The sequence below is a fragment of the Micropterus salmoides genome, unplaced genomic scaffold, assembly GCF_014851395.1.
Source record: "Micropterus salmoides isolate LMB-PRFRI ecotype aquatic unplaced genomic scaffold, ASM1485139v1 Ms_hic_scaffold_14, whole genome shotgun sequence".
In the NCBI taxonomy this organism is placed as follows: Eukaryota; Metazoa; Chordata; class Actinopteri; order Centrarchiformes; family Centrarchidae; genus Micropterus; species Micropterus salmoides.
This window is the reverse complement of record NW_024040485.1, coordinates 20342544-20357677: the sequence shown is the minus strand read 5'-3', so window position 1 is coordinate 20357677 and position 15134 is coordinate 20342544. Positions and strand designations below refer to the sequence as shown.

General features: G+C 41.6%; 1 protein-coding gene across 2 annotated transcripts; it reads left to right on the top strand.

The window, feature by feature from the left end:
- The first annotated feature begins 265 nt into the window (after positions 1-265).
- Positions 266-15090, top strand: LOC119902203 (integrin alpha-6-like). 2 transcript variants are annotated; one of them, XM_038718222.1, is made up of 26 exons: positions 266-540; positions 5821-5948; positions 6075-6154; positions 7015-7267; positions 7572-7703; positions 7852-8065; positions 8168-8361; positions 8485-8582; positions 8808-8935; positions 9019-9108; positions 9315-9376; positions 9552-9715; positions 9814-9957; positions 10074-10186; positions 10318-10474; positions 10565-10648; positions 10742-10821; positions 11044-11118; positions 11207-11306; positions 11490-11660; positions 12342-12443; positions 12545-12655; positions 13042-13140; positions 13357-13482; positions 13655-13732; positions 14293-14430. In XM_038718222.1, the coding sequence occupies exons 1-25, from the start codon at positions 365-367 to the stop codon at positions 13721-13723; spliced, it is 3150 nt and encodes a 1049-aa protein (XP_038574150.1). In that variant the 5' UTR covers positions 266-364; the 3' UTR covers positions 13724-13732; positions 14293-14430. The 2 variants fall into 2 exon arrangements, with proteins under 2 accessions (XP_038574150.1, XP_038574149.1); XM_038718221.1 differs by lacking the exon at positions 13655-13732 and having other exon boundaries at positions 14293-15090.
- The last annotated feature ends 44 nt before the right edge of the window (positions 15091-15134 follow it).

Genomic DNA, 15134 nt, shown 5'->3' with positions numbered 1-15134 from the left:
GCCTGAAGCACTATTTATCACTGCAAATGTGTTTTTGACAAAGCCTCGGGCAGACCTAGTTAGATTCCAGCATTGATCTGGTGCAATCTAACAAAAGACTAACAAAACAATGATATTTTCTAGCTAAAATACACATCACAATAAAGTCAGATTTTCAAGCAATTTAAGGTGTGGTAGGATGGAGTTTGTGCATGTTTGTGTCCATGTGCCAGGAGAGGCCAGTGGGAGGGGCAGCTGAAAGTAAAGTGGACCATATTCAGCCCTCCAGCAGTCAGTCAGTCAGTCGCACCCTGCACCTACTTCAGTAAGGACTCACCTTTCACCAGTTCAAGGTTGTTGTTTTTTTTGTATTTGATTGTATCTCATGGAGGGCAGGATCACCTGTGGATTGTGGACGGTCGTCTTTCTCCTGGGATGCGGACGACTCTCGGCTTTCAACCTGGACACCGACAATGTCCTGCGAAGGAGCGGAGATCCAGGCAGCCTGTTCGGCTTCTCTCTCGCCATGCACCGGCAGCTGGTTCCGGCGGATAAGAGACTGTAAGAGCCACATTTTTGTTTTAAATGGCAGCAAGTTTTGGAGGCATTTCCTATATGCTCACGCGTCGCCCTGGCCTCGGAAACACGCTATAACAGTTGCATGTCATTAAAACAACCTCTGTAACCATGTAATTAAAATGTCACAGCAGTGTAGGCGACTTTAAGTTTATTTTGGGCGGTTTTGAGCTGCGACAGGAGATGAAAAAGCCCTTTTAAACCTACTCTTAAGAACCAGAAACACAATTTAAGTTACAGAAATGTCACTAGAATGCTACGCAATCATTTGAGCTCAGGTAGGCCATGTCGCAGGTAGCTTCAACCCAGTAGGCTAACTGTTTTTCACAAAATCTCAGCAAACCAATCCTTCTTCTTAAAATAATGTACTGTACCATGTGCACCTGTTGTAGCCATAGGCCTACCCCTTGTTAATCTTTTTCGAGTCTTTCCTTCCATGCATTGAACGTGGTTACTTATTCGTGAGTTTTTATTTTTCCTCCACAGCAGATGTTTGTTCACGTGCACGCATCGGCGCGCGCCCACATGATTTTTCTTTCTTTTTTCTTCTTTTCCACCCAATGTTGTGTTAGCTGAGACCGAGCCTTGGCATGTCGGCCCAAAACATCCCATTCAATCATTGTTGGCATTTTTATGGGCATTGATTCAGAGGGATTTGTCATTCTGCATAAAGGCTAACTGCCATCAAGTGGTCACCGGTTTGAATAGTCTGGATTAACTGACCTGAGATCAGAGCAGTCAAATTATTTAATATGGGAATCAGTTTGACTGCAATGGACCAGCCAGAAATATACACATTTGCCTATTTGTGATTACGGCACTTCCCTAAAGTTTTGTTGGTACATAATAAGTGGTGGACGAAGGACTCAGATCCTTTAAAATTAGCAACACCACACTGTAAAAACTTGGTATAAGTAAAAGTCCAGCATTGAAAAGTACAGTACAGTAAAGAAGTATTACATTTTAATCTTGTAATTGGTTGAGGTAAGGCTAATTTGAAGTGCTTTATATATTGTTGGGCAGTTTAATCTAAAACAATGCAACATCATATGTATGTATGTATGTCTTGAATAAATTAAGTAAAGTAGCTAATAACTAACTAATAAATAACTATTAAATAAATGTATAGTGGAATAAAAAGTACAGTATTTCTGTTTGAACTGTAGTGGACTAGGAGTAACCTATTAAGTAAAGTAATATTAAATGGAAATTTCCATTTAAGTGAGTAATATTCCATCACTGTCCCTAATACATGAAAAGATGCCATTTTGTATATTATGTCATTTAAAGTACCTTACAGTGCCTGCAGTGGGCATCAGACTGTACTTTAAGTATTGGTTTGTATTTGTAAAGAAGGGTTACCACAGTGTGTTTACCCACTGCAAGATACCCTGAACTGTCCAGCATGTCCAAGTCTTTAACCTTCTCCCCAGAGGTTAAACACGGTTCTTACAGTTATTTACACACTTCTACTACTTCTGTGCATTCACATACACAGTGGCAGTTTGTGTCCTAGTTTTACGCTGTGTCTAAATGAAGTACACACGGTGCTTGTTGCAGATTTATAATTATGAAGATATGCTGGTTTTCCTCATCGTCAGTGTTAGTAAACTGAAAACCAATATCAGTTGTGTCTCTGGGAAATTGTGATGGCCATTTCTCACTACTGTCTGACATTTGATTGTCTAAACTATTAATTGATGAATGGAGAGGTGTCATTTCAGGCAGAATTTTAGTGGGTTTAATTCTCATGATGCAGAGCTATTTGCCCTTGTTAACAGTTTGTTGAACAAGACTTTTATATTTCTGTTTTTAATCAGTATAGAAACAGATACACTTAAACCATCAGCAGCATGTGCGCGTGTTACATTACAGTGCAAGTTTGAATGTGTGTGTGTGCATGTTTGAGCAGGAAGCCATGTTTGTTTTGCAAGTGATGGTGCTCACACTGCTGTTGTAGAGGTGGAATGTGCTCTCACTGTGGACTGTGTATTTTTGTGTATGCTCATGCATCCACATACTGCGTGTTAATGTGTGTCTGTTTGGTGTGTTTTAATGGTGCTGATGCATGCTGTGGCTGAGCACTGAGGCGTTGCCTTGTTGTCAGTCACTTGGAAAAGTGTCAGTGAGCTCAGTGTTCTGCTAGATACTTTCCTAACCTGAGGCAAAAAAATAGGTAGATAGATAGATAGATAGATGTTTTGTGCTGATAGTGATTTTCTTTCCCTCTGAGAGTTCATTATCGTACATTGCATCAACATGTGTGCCTTGGCGTGTGTGTGCTTGTGTACCCCCATGGGTGTGCACAGCGAGTCCCAATCCGTTGCCAGTCATGCTAACTTTTATGCGATCTTATGTCTTCCAGTCTTTTTCATGCCCTACTGGAATGAGTGTACCTGCAGGAAAGGGCAGGTTGGGATCATGTATATGCATGTGTGTACGTGTCTGTGTGTGTTTGTGTGTGTATGTACCATTCCATGGTTGGTCATAATTGCCAGATGGAGCTGTGTAATAAAGTCAGGAGGGAAAGTGCAAAATGCATGAGTGGGGAGAGGAGGGAGGAGGAAACCGAGCGAGAGTTAAGGGAAGTTTAAGAGCTTGGATTGAGTGTAGGGACTGTGTGGGAGAAAGAGATACACACTGGTTTGGGAGAAATGGATAGATGTAGCACAAAGAGCAAAGGATATAGAGACACGCTGTAAGAAAGAGGAAATCAAAACATACCTGCATTGCATGTTAAATGTTAGAGGAGACTGCAGAGTTTAGTATTTAACTTTATGTGCGAGTGTATATGGTCTGTGTATGAGACTCATACTTAGTCCTTTCCCCTCCTCTCTTCCCCTCAGGTTAGTTGAGGTTATCCAACATCAAACAGAGAGAGAGAGACAGGAACTGAAGAAAAGAAAGAAGTGATGACTGAAAGAATGCGGAGAGGAACATAAATCAGTTGTACATCTGGGCACCAAATATGAACCATTATTCAACCAGTCAGACTCGAGGAGAGGGCTTGGTCCTGGCAGACGGAGGGAGAGAGAAGTTGGGTAACACATGACATGAACCTCTGGATCTGCAACCCATTTTGAGGTGAACGCCTCTTGATAGGGTGCCACTGGCTGTCGCTATGCAACGGGCTATGCACTAGCTGGGCAGCCAGTTTGCTGCTGTAAAAAAACAAAACAATACAACACTCTCAATGGGATGTCTCTGTAATGGTCACTCTGCGCTGATCCTGCGCAGGGAGAGTCTGCCTGTGTGTCTGAGTGCCACTATGTGTGTGTCTGTTTTGCGAGTCATTGCACACACACACACACACACACATACACTCTCTCTTTCTTTGTTTGTCTTTGTCCTTCCTGTAGACTAAGCCTGTGTGTTGCGGCTTCCTCTGCTGGTGGCGAATGATTAGATAAACAGCTGGGTCACTGTCAGTGAGGCAGCGGGTCGGCGTTATCGCAGTGCCCGTCCCTGACACGTCATGTCAGCGCTTCACTCTTCAATGGCAAAAGAAAATAATAATGTACAGCAATAAAGATAATATGTGTCTTCTGTGAATAGTAGCCAATTTAGATTCTTGATCATTTGGGTCATAAGTCTCTGCTCTGTAAATGATTTAATTGTCACGCAATTGTTCAATTAATCTGTAACGTAATCTTGATATAATGTGTTGTTTTATTTTAACATCATTGTTGCTGTTTGTGCACTATTGCTGCTTTCATTTACCCCAAAGGAAACATCTGAACGAGACCCCAAATAAGTATCAGTGTGATTATGTAGAAGTAGGAACTACAGTGTCCATTCTTCATTAACGCAGCACAAACCCCAGACCCAGTGACCCCTTTTACCAGAGTCCAATGTGTCTTGGCAGAGCTCTTTCCGTCCATTCTCCTGACTTCGTGTGTCATGGGAGATAATGGGAGTGTAGATGTGCCCACCTGGGTTTCACTGCTAGTCACAACACCTCTCTTTTCAGTGATGACTCATTTGAATCAGACTTATCTTTGATAGACAAACACATGCCCTATCAATTTCACTCGGTGTGAAAATATGTTTTCTGTGCGTTACGGCAGTGCACAAAGAGGTGGAGAATTGACTTCTGACTGTGGTGTCAAGTGTCGCTCACTCCCCTTGGCTGGATTGGACACTTAATGGGTGGGAGAACAGCACAAAATTATTGTTCTCTGAGTTTTGAAATGAGGCCAAACCAATCCAGTGTTTAAAATGGGATGAACAGTGTCATTGCAGAAGGAGTGTGTTTTCTATTGTGATGACTTGTCTTGATGAATTTCATTTTAGAGAAATGTCTTCATATTTTCTCAGTATTTTCCATAAAACCCATTTAAGCGGCAGCATTATAACAAGCTGTACTTTGTATGCCTTATAAATAGATTTATTGTCCTTTGCTAATCCCCATCACGCCCGTTGAAGTCAATATGCATGATGATTTACGTTGTCTGAAAAAGTTAGCTTTATACTTTGACATCTTCTCCCACATGCAGTAAGTGCTTACAGTGATGACTAATGAGGTCTACACTGCAAACATGATGATCACGTTAGGCTTCAGCTCTTCACTCTGACTATATGTCTCTGTAAATTCCTTCCCTGATGGTGTGTGTATCTGAGAATGCTTTGTGTTCTAGCTTAAATTTGCTTTACTTAATCTCATCTGGTGAAGACAGTGTGCTGTACAACATTAACTCTAGATGTCATCGGACAGATAAAGTGAGCCAGGGAGAGCACCTGGGACAAACATTCAGAAAGAGAGAGAGAGATTGGTGTGTGCTGTACTCTGCACTGTAAACTTCCACAAAGCATCAGTTCAAATTATGACATTGTTGGCGTTTGATTTACTCTGTAGGAAACCCTGGGAACGGGATGCCCATCGTCAAGACTTGGGTGTGGCATGTGCCCTTGTCCTTGGTCCACAAAGGCAGCCTGTGTGTGTGTGTGTGTGTGTGTGTGTGTGTGTATGTGTATCTGTGTGTGTGTGGAGAGAGATAGAAAGCCTGGTTCAATCAACCACAGCAGGCGTTTGAAAGGGGTCTTTGACTGAGTTGTACCGTGAGGACATGGAACATCAGTTTGGTGGCGGATGTGTGCGTGTTCGTATGTGTGAATATGGCTGCTGTGTGACAGTAGAGTGGAATGTGTGATAATATAATGTGCGTCCTACATGACAGATGAGTGTTACAGCTTGAGCCTCTTTCACAATGTGGATTTGATCGAGCTGCGTACATCTTAACAGACTCATTTGTGTTTCTGTTGCAGGCTGCTGGTCGGTGCCCCGAAAGCAAAAGCCTTGAGTCGTCAAAAAGCTAAAGTGACAGGAGGACTGTACAGCTGTGACATGAGCTCCACCTCAGCTGGTTGCACCAGAGTTAACTTTGATAATAATGGTAAGATTTCTGCTGACACCTGTGCTTTTCTCTAATATGTTTTTGGTTATTTTAGATACCCCCCCCCCCAAATATTTGAGTCACAATATCCCTTTTGTGTCTATTTCTGTCCCTGTCTCTGTGTAGAGGACACTTCCAGAGAAAGCAAGGAGAACCAGTGGATGGGAGTGTCAGTCAACAGTCAGGGGCCAGGAGGCATGGTTGTGGTAAGACTGTGTGTCTATGTATCTGAACATGACCTTGAAATTGACTGAAACAGTTATTTGAGAAAAGTAAGAAACTATTTTTATTGTTAATTAATAATTTCAGTACTTTTTAATCAAAAATGCCAAAAATGTTGTGGTTTCACATGCAGCTTTTTTAATGTGAGAATCTGCTTTTATATCATTGTAAACTGAATATCTTCGGGTTTGGACTGTTGGATAAAACAAGAAATCTGAAGGTCACATTGGACCCTGGGAAATTCATTATTTTCTATTTTATGATATTATATTGACTTAACTGTGAATCAACCAATCGATCAATTGATAGAGACAGTAATAATCCGTTTTAGCACTTCTTAGTTATCCAAACAGAAACCTTTAAACACACAAAAATGAATTAAATATTTTTAATTCATGCCAATATTCCGTGTTTACTATTAATAGTACAACAATAAAAAAAATTTGGGGGATTTTAACAAGTCAGTTAAAGAAGTCATAAGCTACAACAACTGATTATTTCAATGTTGTTTGATCAGAAATTTTCCTTCGGTTAATCACTTTTAACACTATTGTTTATTCTCTAAATTGTCAGAAAATCGACATTGGAATTTCCCAGCGCCCAAGGTGACATCTTCAAATAGCTTGTTTTGTCCAACCAATAGTCCCTAAATCAGAGAAATTAAATTTACACTTAAATAAAACAAGGAAATGCAGCAAATCCTTGTATTTGAGAAGTTTAATAAATGGCTCAGTATTGGAGCTCAGTTGGTTAATCACTATGCCATCTAAACTCTAAACGGTCATTACAACACAAGCTTTAGATTTTAATCAACATTATATCAACTCAACTGTGGTTCTGTTAGACCTGTGCCCATCGCTACCAGCGCCGGACCAGTGTGAACACAGCCATCGAATCCCGTGACATTATCGGCCGCTGCTACGTCCTCAATCCAGATTTATCTATCGATCCTGGATTAAGTGATAACTGGCATTTCTGTGAAAGCCGGTCCAGAGGTCACGAGATGTTTGGCTCATGTCAGCAGGGCCTCTCTGCCACATTCGACAAGGAATACCATTATGTCATCTTTGGGGCTCCTGGAGCGTACAACTGGAAAGGTAGTCTTAATGTGTGTGTGTGTGTGTGTATGTGTGTGTGTGTGTTAAACAGTATGAGCATCGATGTTTCAGGTAAGAAATGCAAAAGATTAACTGTCACAGAACTTAACTGCACATGTGCTTCATTATCTACTCTAAATGATTTATGAACTTTTCATCACAAAGGAATTTGCCATTTATGCTTTTTTCGACATTACTGCCAATTGGGATTATTGTGTTATGGGTTTTGAATCTTTTTATTGCCAGCCAGATCTCTCCAGTCTTAACTCGTCTGTCTGCTCTTCCCGTCTCCTCTCTCCTCCAGGCGTAGTTCGCATGGAACAAAGGAATGACACCTTGTTAGAATTAGGCGTCTATGACGACGGTCCTTTTGAGGTGGGAGATGAGAACGATAAGAACCCTGAGCTCGTCCCTGCTCCTGCCAACAGCTACCTGGGTAAAACACAGCTCGCTCTACCCCCTTCATCCATTCATTGCTAATCATATGCCATCACTTCATTTGCTCCACTGTCACAAAGAAGAGTATTGAAGTACCTGACTAACTCTGACTATAAAAGCAAGCATTCCTTGGTCTTGTATTCCAGGCTTCTCTCTGGACTCGGGGAAGAGTCTGACCAAGAAGGGCCAGCTGACGGTGGTGGCGGGAGCTCCCAGAGCGAACCACAGTGGAGCAGTGGTGCTGCTGAAGAAAGGCGAGAACTCAAGAAACATCTTGGTAGATGAGTACACCCTGGAAGGTGAAGGGCTGGCCTCATCTTTTGGCTACGATCTGACCGTGCTGGATCTCAATGGGGACGGGTGAGTGACTCAGGGTGATAACGCACAGCCTCTAACTTCTGCTTCAAGAGTGCTGTCACTATTACTGTATGCTCACGAACAAGGAATGCTCTGGTTGGTTAGTTGGCAGGACATAGTGGTGGGAGCACCTCAGTACTTTGAGAAGGACAAAGAAATTGGAGGAGCTGTCTACGTCTACGTCAACAAAGCTGGAAATTGGAACCAAGTAACACCTACCAGAATAGATGGATCTGAGAACTCAATGTTTGGCCTGGCTGTGGAAAACCTGGGAGACATCAACCAGGATGGCTACCACGGTGAGGCTGTGATGCGTGTGCATATGTATACTAATGTCAGCTGATATTTCTATCTGCCTCTCGTTGAATGAAATGTACCTGTATAACCACACTGTAAGTCACTGTTGTCTTTCTTGTCGTCAGATTTTGCAGTGGGAGCTCCTTATGAGGATGATAGTGCAGGGAATGTGTATATCTACCACGGATCAGACAAGGAGCTCAGATATAATAAAGCTGCACAGGTATGGAGTACACTGGTGGAATAACATACCTTTTTCAGCTGTGTCTCAGCTGCAGTGTTTTGTTTTGTGCGGTAGGAAGGCTGTCAGTTTGATCGTCATGCTTGGACCCTAAAATCTTCCTACAAAACTAATTTAGGTCAAATGTGGGTGTATTTTTCAACATATAGATTATTAAGTAGATATTTCTTGTGGCTGGAATCAAAACGTGTGTTTCCCTTGCTTTAGGTTCTGTCCGGCAAGCCTTTAGGAGTCAGGCTGTTTGGCTACTCTTTGGCTGGCAACATGGACCTGGATAAGAACTTCTACCCTGACCTCGCAGTCGGATCCCTGTCTGACTCTGTGTTTGTCTTTAAGTGAGTAAACTGGTACGTTTTTCTCACTGTACATGTCTGATTGTCATGGTTATAGAGTTGCTAACTGAGGGCTGTCCTCCCAGAGCTCGTCCAGTTATTAAAATCAACAAGGAGATCACATTCTCACCTTCAGAAATCGACCTAACCAAGAAGAACTGTGGCAACAGCTTCTGGTACGTGTTTTCTTTTGTTTTCCCCTGTTGTCAAATATGGACCATTATATTTATGGGAAAAGATAATGAAAGATCCTGTAGTTTCCATCCATCCATTCAGTAGGTGCAACTATTAATTGCTGGATATTCATGAACTCTGTGTAAAAACTGTGAAACACAATGCCAGTACCGCGTCTGACTGTGGATAAACTGCAATGTGTCCCCAGCTTGGAAGTTGAGGCATGCTTCAGCTACACTGCCAACCCCAAGAGCTACTCTCCCAGACTGAGTAAGCTGAGCTATGTTTTTCTTTATTAAAAATGTCACCGTTATCATGTTTTCGTTTCTTATTATCAGAAAATACAGAGATTCAACAGCAAGAAACTGTAGTACTTATAATGATCCCCAGTAATGGGGAGGTTACAGCCTTGCACAAATAAATCTTACGTCCCTGTCCCATCCAGCGGTGGCATACTCCCTCCAGGCCGACGCTGACCAAAGGAAGAACGGTCTTAACTCCAGGGCGACCTTCCTAGAAACCACTGATCCTAGCTATGAGTCCAAAGGGGTCATCACTATAGACGGCAAAGGAACGAAACAGTGTGTTAAACGCCAGCTCACTATACAGGTAGGGACTCTTTGGAAATGTCATTCTTCTCTCTTGAGATCAAAGTGCATTGTGGGTGGTTGTGTGTAACGTTGTGTGATGCCGTCCTCATTGTACAGGACAACATTCAGGACAAGCTGCGTGGGATCCCCATCGAATTGTGTGTGGACATCCAGGACGCTAAACGGAAACGCAGACAGAGCTCACCTTCCCAGCTGCTGCCCGTCCTGGATGCTGCAGAGCCAATGACAACTCGATCAATGGTGTGTGTGCATGGTACTTGACACTTACTGAACACATTGAGAAATAAATTTAGTAGACGTGCAGTAGCTTTGATGTTCCCACTAATCTTTTTATGTGCGTGTGATTGTGGCTGTAGGTGAATTTCCTGAAGGAGGGTTGTGGCAGTGACAATGTTTGTCAGAGCAACTTACAAGTGAAATATCGCTACGGCCACAGGTCAACTGACGACAAGTTCACTGCATTAGAAATGTAAGAGAAAAACACACACACACTATCAGTAAAATGTTTCAGTTCTTATTATACATCTTAGGCTATCCTTAAGATAGGGTTACTATATTCTGACATGCACCTTCATCAGCATAACTTCTGTCTGTCTGAAGAAAGGAAAAGGTGCCGGTGATCTCGCTCAGCGACCAGAAGGACATCACCTTGGAGGTGAAAGTAGACAATCTAAATGGAGATGACGCGTACGAAGCCGCTGTGGTCGTCTCCCTCCCCCCCTCCCTTACCTACTCCACTTACCGCATTCCACCTAATGTGAGTCTCGCTTTCACTGCCACTTTCTCTCTCTTTCATGCACACACATACCAATTTGTGGTCCTGATTGGAACTTGTTATTGACTTCAGGAGCGGCAGGTAACCTGTACAGCCAATAAAGACGGTTCTCAGGCCAACTGTGAGCTTGGAAACCCCTTCAAGCGTGACTCAGAGGTGAAAGAAAATCAACCTTTTGGCACTGTCTACCTCCTCTGCACAAGTGGCACTGTTAATACTAATATAATGTCTCTGTGTCTGTGCATGTAGACAACGTTCTACATTATTCTGAGTACATCACGCATCTCTCTCAACACTACTGAACTGGAGATTGATCTTCAACTAAAAACGTAAGTATATCTAACTGTCTTATAACATTGATTTACACTTTTTAAACAGTTTTTAAATGGTGGATAGTTTGATGGTGGTCTTGATTATTTCTGCTTCAGTCATACAATAAATAATACCACAGATACGCTCCTGGGTAATGCACTTACCTTGATTATGTATTACCACTTGTAGTCCATTGGAAGTATCTGGCTTGACCTGTGTGTAACCCTCTGATCTGACAGGACAAGCAACCAGCAAGAAACCCCAGTCAAAGCAAAGGCAAAAGTGGCCATCCAGTTGCAGCTCTCTGTTTCAGGGTGAGAAACACACACATGCAGTTCATGCACCCAAAACACACGTTTACACACATTCAGGCTACTAACTGTTGCTTCTTCATCGTTCCAGACAAGCCCAGCCATCTCAGGTCTACTTTGCTGGAGAGACCAAAGATGAGGAGGCCATAGAGGAAAGTGAAATTGGCACTGCCATCACGCACCAGTTCAGAGTGAGTACAGGAAACCTCCAGAGTGGCTAGTACTCTTCAGCACTCTTAAGATGTATCCGTCTGTTTTGTATCTATTTTATTAGAATTTTTATTAATGCAACATTCTGTATGTATGTGTGCTTTAGTTAGACAAGTCATACTCTATCATCTGAGGTGGAACACTGTCCCTCTTTTGATTTACAGATTATCAATCTCGGAAAGCGCTTGACAAACTTTGGCACCGCCACCCTCGAGATTGAATGGCCGAAGGAGACTGACAAGGGGAAGGGGCTGCTCTACCTGATGAAGATCAGCTCCACTGGAGTGGAGAACATAGAATGCACTCCCAAAGACCAGATCAACCCTCATAACAAGGTAAGTGAAAACATCCTATGAAGGCATACCTGTCAACCCTCCCGTTTTTTCCGTTACTTTCATGTATTTTATCATTCTCTCATGATGTCCTCCCACTGAGATATTTTCCTGTAAATCTTATATATATAATTAACCTTTATAAAAATAAAAAGCTCTGTTCGACATATTTGATGTGTTTGCTACATTCCCCTAAAATGGCACCCGCCAATAAAACAAGTGGAGGAAGAGCTGTCGAAGAACAGCAGCGCGAGGATTCAAGGATGATTGATGTCCTTTTGTGTTCTGTTGTTTGTATCGAATTCTGACCACCTAATTTACTTTTTTTTAATTAGTTGACCCAGTTTTTGTTGCACTGATTTTAAAACAAGTGCTTGCCTTGTGGTGATTTTAGGATTCATTATGTGTACCCTTGTCAAAATGTAAGTGATATGTGGACAGTGGTAGGGGTGGTGAGACGGCCTGGGGCAGGTTGCCTGAAAGTTTCACTTATTTTCACATCCCATGTTGACAAGTATGCATTAAGGAGTGGTGGTCACTCTGCCTGCACGTATACGTTTTCAATTAGCAGTTTTGTGGTGGAAAGAAGTAGACAATTTTACATTTATAGATTTATATGTATTTAGACAAATAAAGAAGTTAAATTTGTTATAGTTCAATGTACTTTTTCTTCCCTGCTTTAAGAAACCAAGTAACACGAGGAGAAGAAGAGCAGCAGAAAACACCCAGGGAGGTGTCCAGGGCACTATTTCACGTTTAATTGAGAGGGAGAAATCTAAAACTCTGGTAACACCACACTATTTTGTTTTATATTATTATGTGTGTGCATTTGTAGCAAGAAGTATGGCAAATGAGTAGTAACTTTGTGCTGCCTTCTGTGTTGACAGTCCTGTGATAATGGGGCAAACTGTGTGAGCATAAGGTGCCCCCTGCGGGGCCTGGACAGTAATGCAGTCATCACTCTCCACTCCCGCCTCTGGAACTCCACCTTCATAAAGGTATCCACGATGTCTTTACTCGACTATTATGTCATATTTGAGATGGGTAGCAACTCTATGGGAGTGGCTATTTGAGAATCAGCTTCACTGGCCTGAGAAGGAAAAGCAAAGTTTTGACAGGCTGTAATTAAAATATAAATATAAAATAAAATTTTGATTCATTCAAACGTGGATGTCTAATTAAATTGTTTTTTTAGTAGTCTCAGGTTTGCAAAGGGAAACCAAACAAGGTGTTTGTGACTTACTAAACGAAACACAAAAACACAAGTAATTTAGTAATATGACTTGAATTATTCACATTATTGCAACAAATTAATCTGGTTATTTCAGTGTCTTGCTTGATTGCACCATTTAAACTTGACATTTTCCTTTTTTCCTTTAAACAGGATTTTCCCAATCTCCATCATGTGGAGGTGACAGTGACGGCCACTCTGCATGTTGATAGCACAATAACGAAGACAGTGCTGCAAAACGGTAAAACACAGGTAACTAAACACCGAAAACAAAAATGATTTACTATTTGCAACAGTACTGGACATTATTACTTTATTGCATGACAGGGCAGTTGCTGAAATCAGTGTTGTGCATGAACATCAAAAACCTGAGCTTGTGTACAATATAAATAGGAAGAATAAAAAGACATTTATTAAAGTGTAGTTGACACTCTGATCCGGAGGTCTGAATTAGACTGTGTTCCCCAGGTGAGACTAACAGTGTTCCCAGAGAGGCGTGAAGCCCATTATGGAGGAGTGCCATGGTGGATCATCGTGCTGTCCATCTTGCTCGGCCTGCTTTTGTTGGGCCTGTTGGCTTTCCTTCTCTGGAAGGTAGGACCGATGGCCACCCTAATCCCTAGCTAATAAAAACACATAGTACACTTACATTTTCATGATTTCAACTGAGAAAGCATGTAAAGTCTGTAAAGCACCATTTACAGAACAGCTGTGGGTATAAGTAACAGTGATTACTCACATTTTCTAACCGTTTTCCTCTCCTCAGTGTGGCGTCTTTGGGAAAAAGAATAAACAGAACCCGTCAGAAAAAGAAAGACTGACACCAAATGCATAAAAAGAGAGGGTAAAATGACCCGGCCTGCCACAAATGAGTGAAACTTCTTCTCGCTCCTTTTTGCTACAAAAGTGCTGCTTTCTGGTGTTTGGCAGGCAGTGGGCAATTCTCACACTGTGACACGAATGCAACTATAAAAGCTGACTCATTGTTTCTGCAAAGACTTTATAAGAGTTTCACACATGGTTATGTGTGGATCATTAAGGTTTACCTGCATGGCCAGGGGAGGTGATGGCTAATTAGCAATGACTGTTATTTAATGCTCTGAGGAACTACACCACGGGGGCTGTTCTGCATATCTTTGATTCACTCTTCCTTGATTTCCAATTTCTTTTGTTGTTATTGCACAACACCAAGGTTTCTTTCTCTCTACAATAACACGTTTACTTTCTTCAAGGAGTGCAGCTGGCTCATCTACACCTCTTAATGGACCCACTGCATCTCGTCTCTTGCCTGTCAAACAGGTTGATGACACTAAATGTCTCAACCTCCTTTGCTTTCTCTGAATGGCTTTAAATAGCCTTTTCCCAAACAAAATATTCATCACGTTTTCCCTTTCTTCTCTGCAGTGTGGCTTTTTTAAGCGTGCCAAATATGAAGACAAGGTTCCCAGTTACAATGCTATTCGGATCAAACGGGACGAGAGAGCAGTAAACCCTGGAAATGGTAACTGGGAAAACATGGAAAAGAAGCCCTGGATGACAACCTGGCATGACAAGGAACATTATTCTTAACAGCCAATGAGATCAGACCCCACAAAGATTCCTGTTGCTTACTGAAACTCCCTAATGTACTGTAAATAGAGAAACATCAGAAAATGAAAAACAGAAAGAAAAAAACTTTTGTAGGACTAAATACTTGAACATTCTGCTTCAGAGGCTGAATTGATCTTGGATAAAGTATGTATGAATCACTGGAAGGAGTGTGTGGGAGATGTCCTGAGTTTTGTACATTTACTATGTTGACAGAGGAGAGAGGGGAGGTTTTTTGTACATTTGAATGTTTTGCAGAACTGTTTGTATTTATTCTTTGCGAGGAGTACTTTGTTACATGCCTTACAGGCCAAAGAGTCATACAATGCATACACAGATGACCTTTTATAAAAACTACAATGTTTATTTCCCCAATTTAAGAGTGCATTTCAAAAAAAAAAATAAAGAAAAAAGACACTACATTTTCTTAACAGTTCAGCATTTTTTTGTGCTCAAGGTACCTCAGGTTTTACATTATGGAGGAACAACAACTCATCCACATTTGTCGAGCACTGGGTTTGTAAATATGCTACCAAGCCTCTCCAGAATTCTCCTTTTATTCACTGGCAGTAAAATAGTTAGAACAAAGTTTCTTGAATAATAAAAAAAAAAAAACAAAGTCATATCCAAGTGTTGTGTGCATTTATTCAAGGACAAAA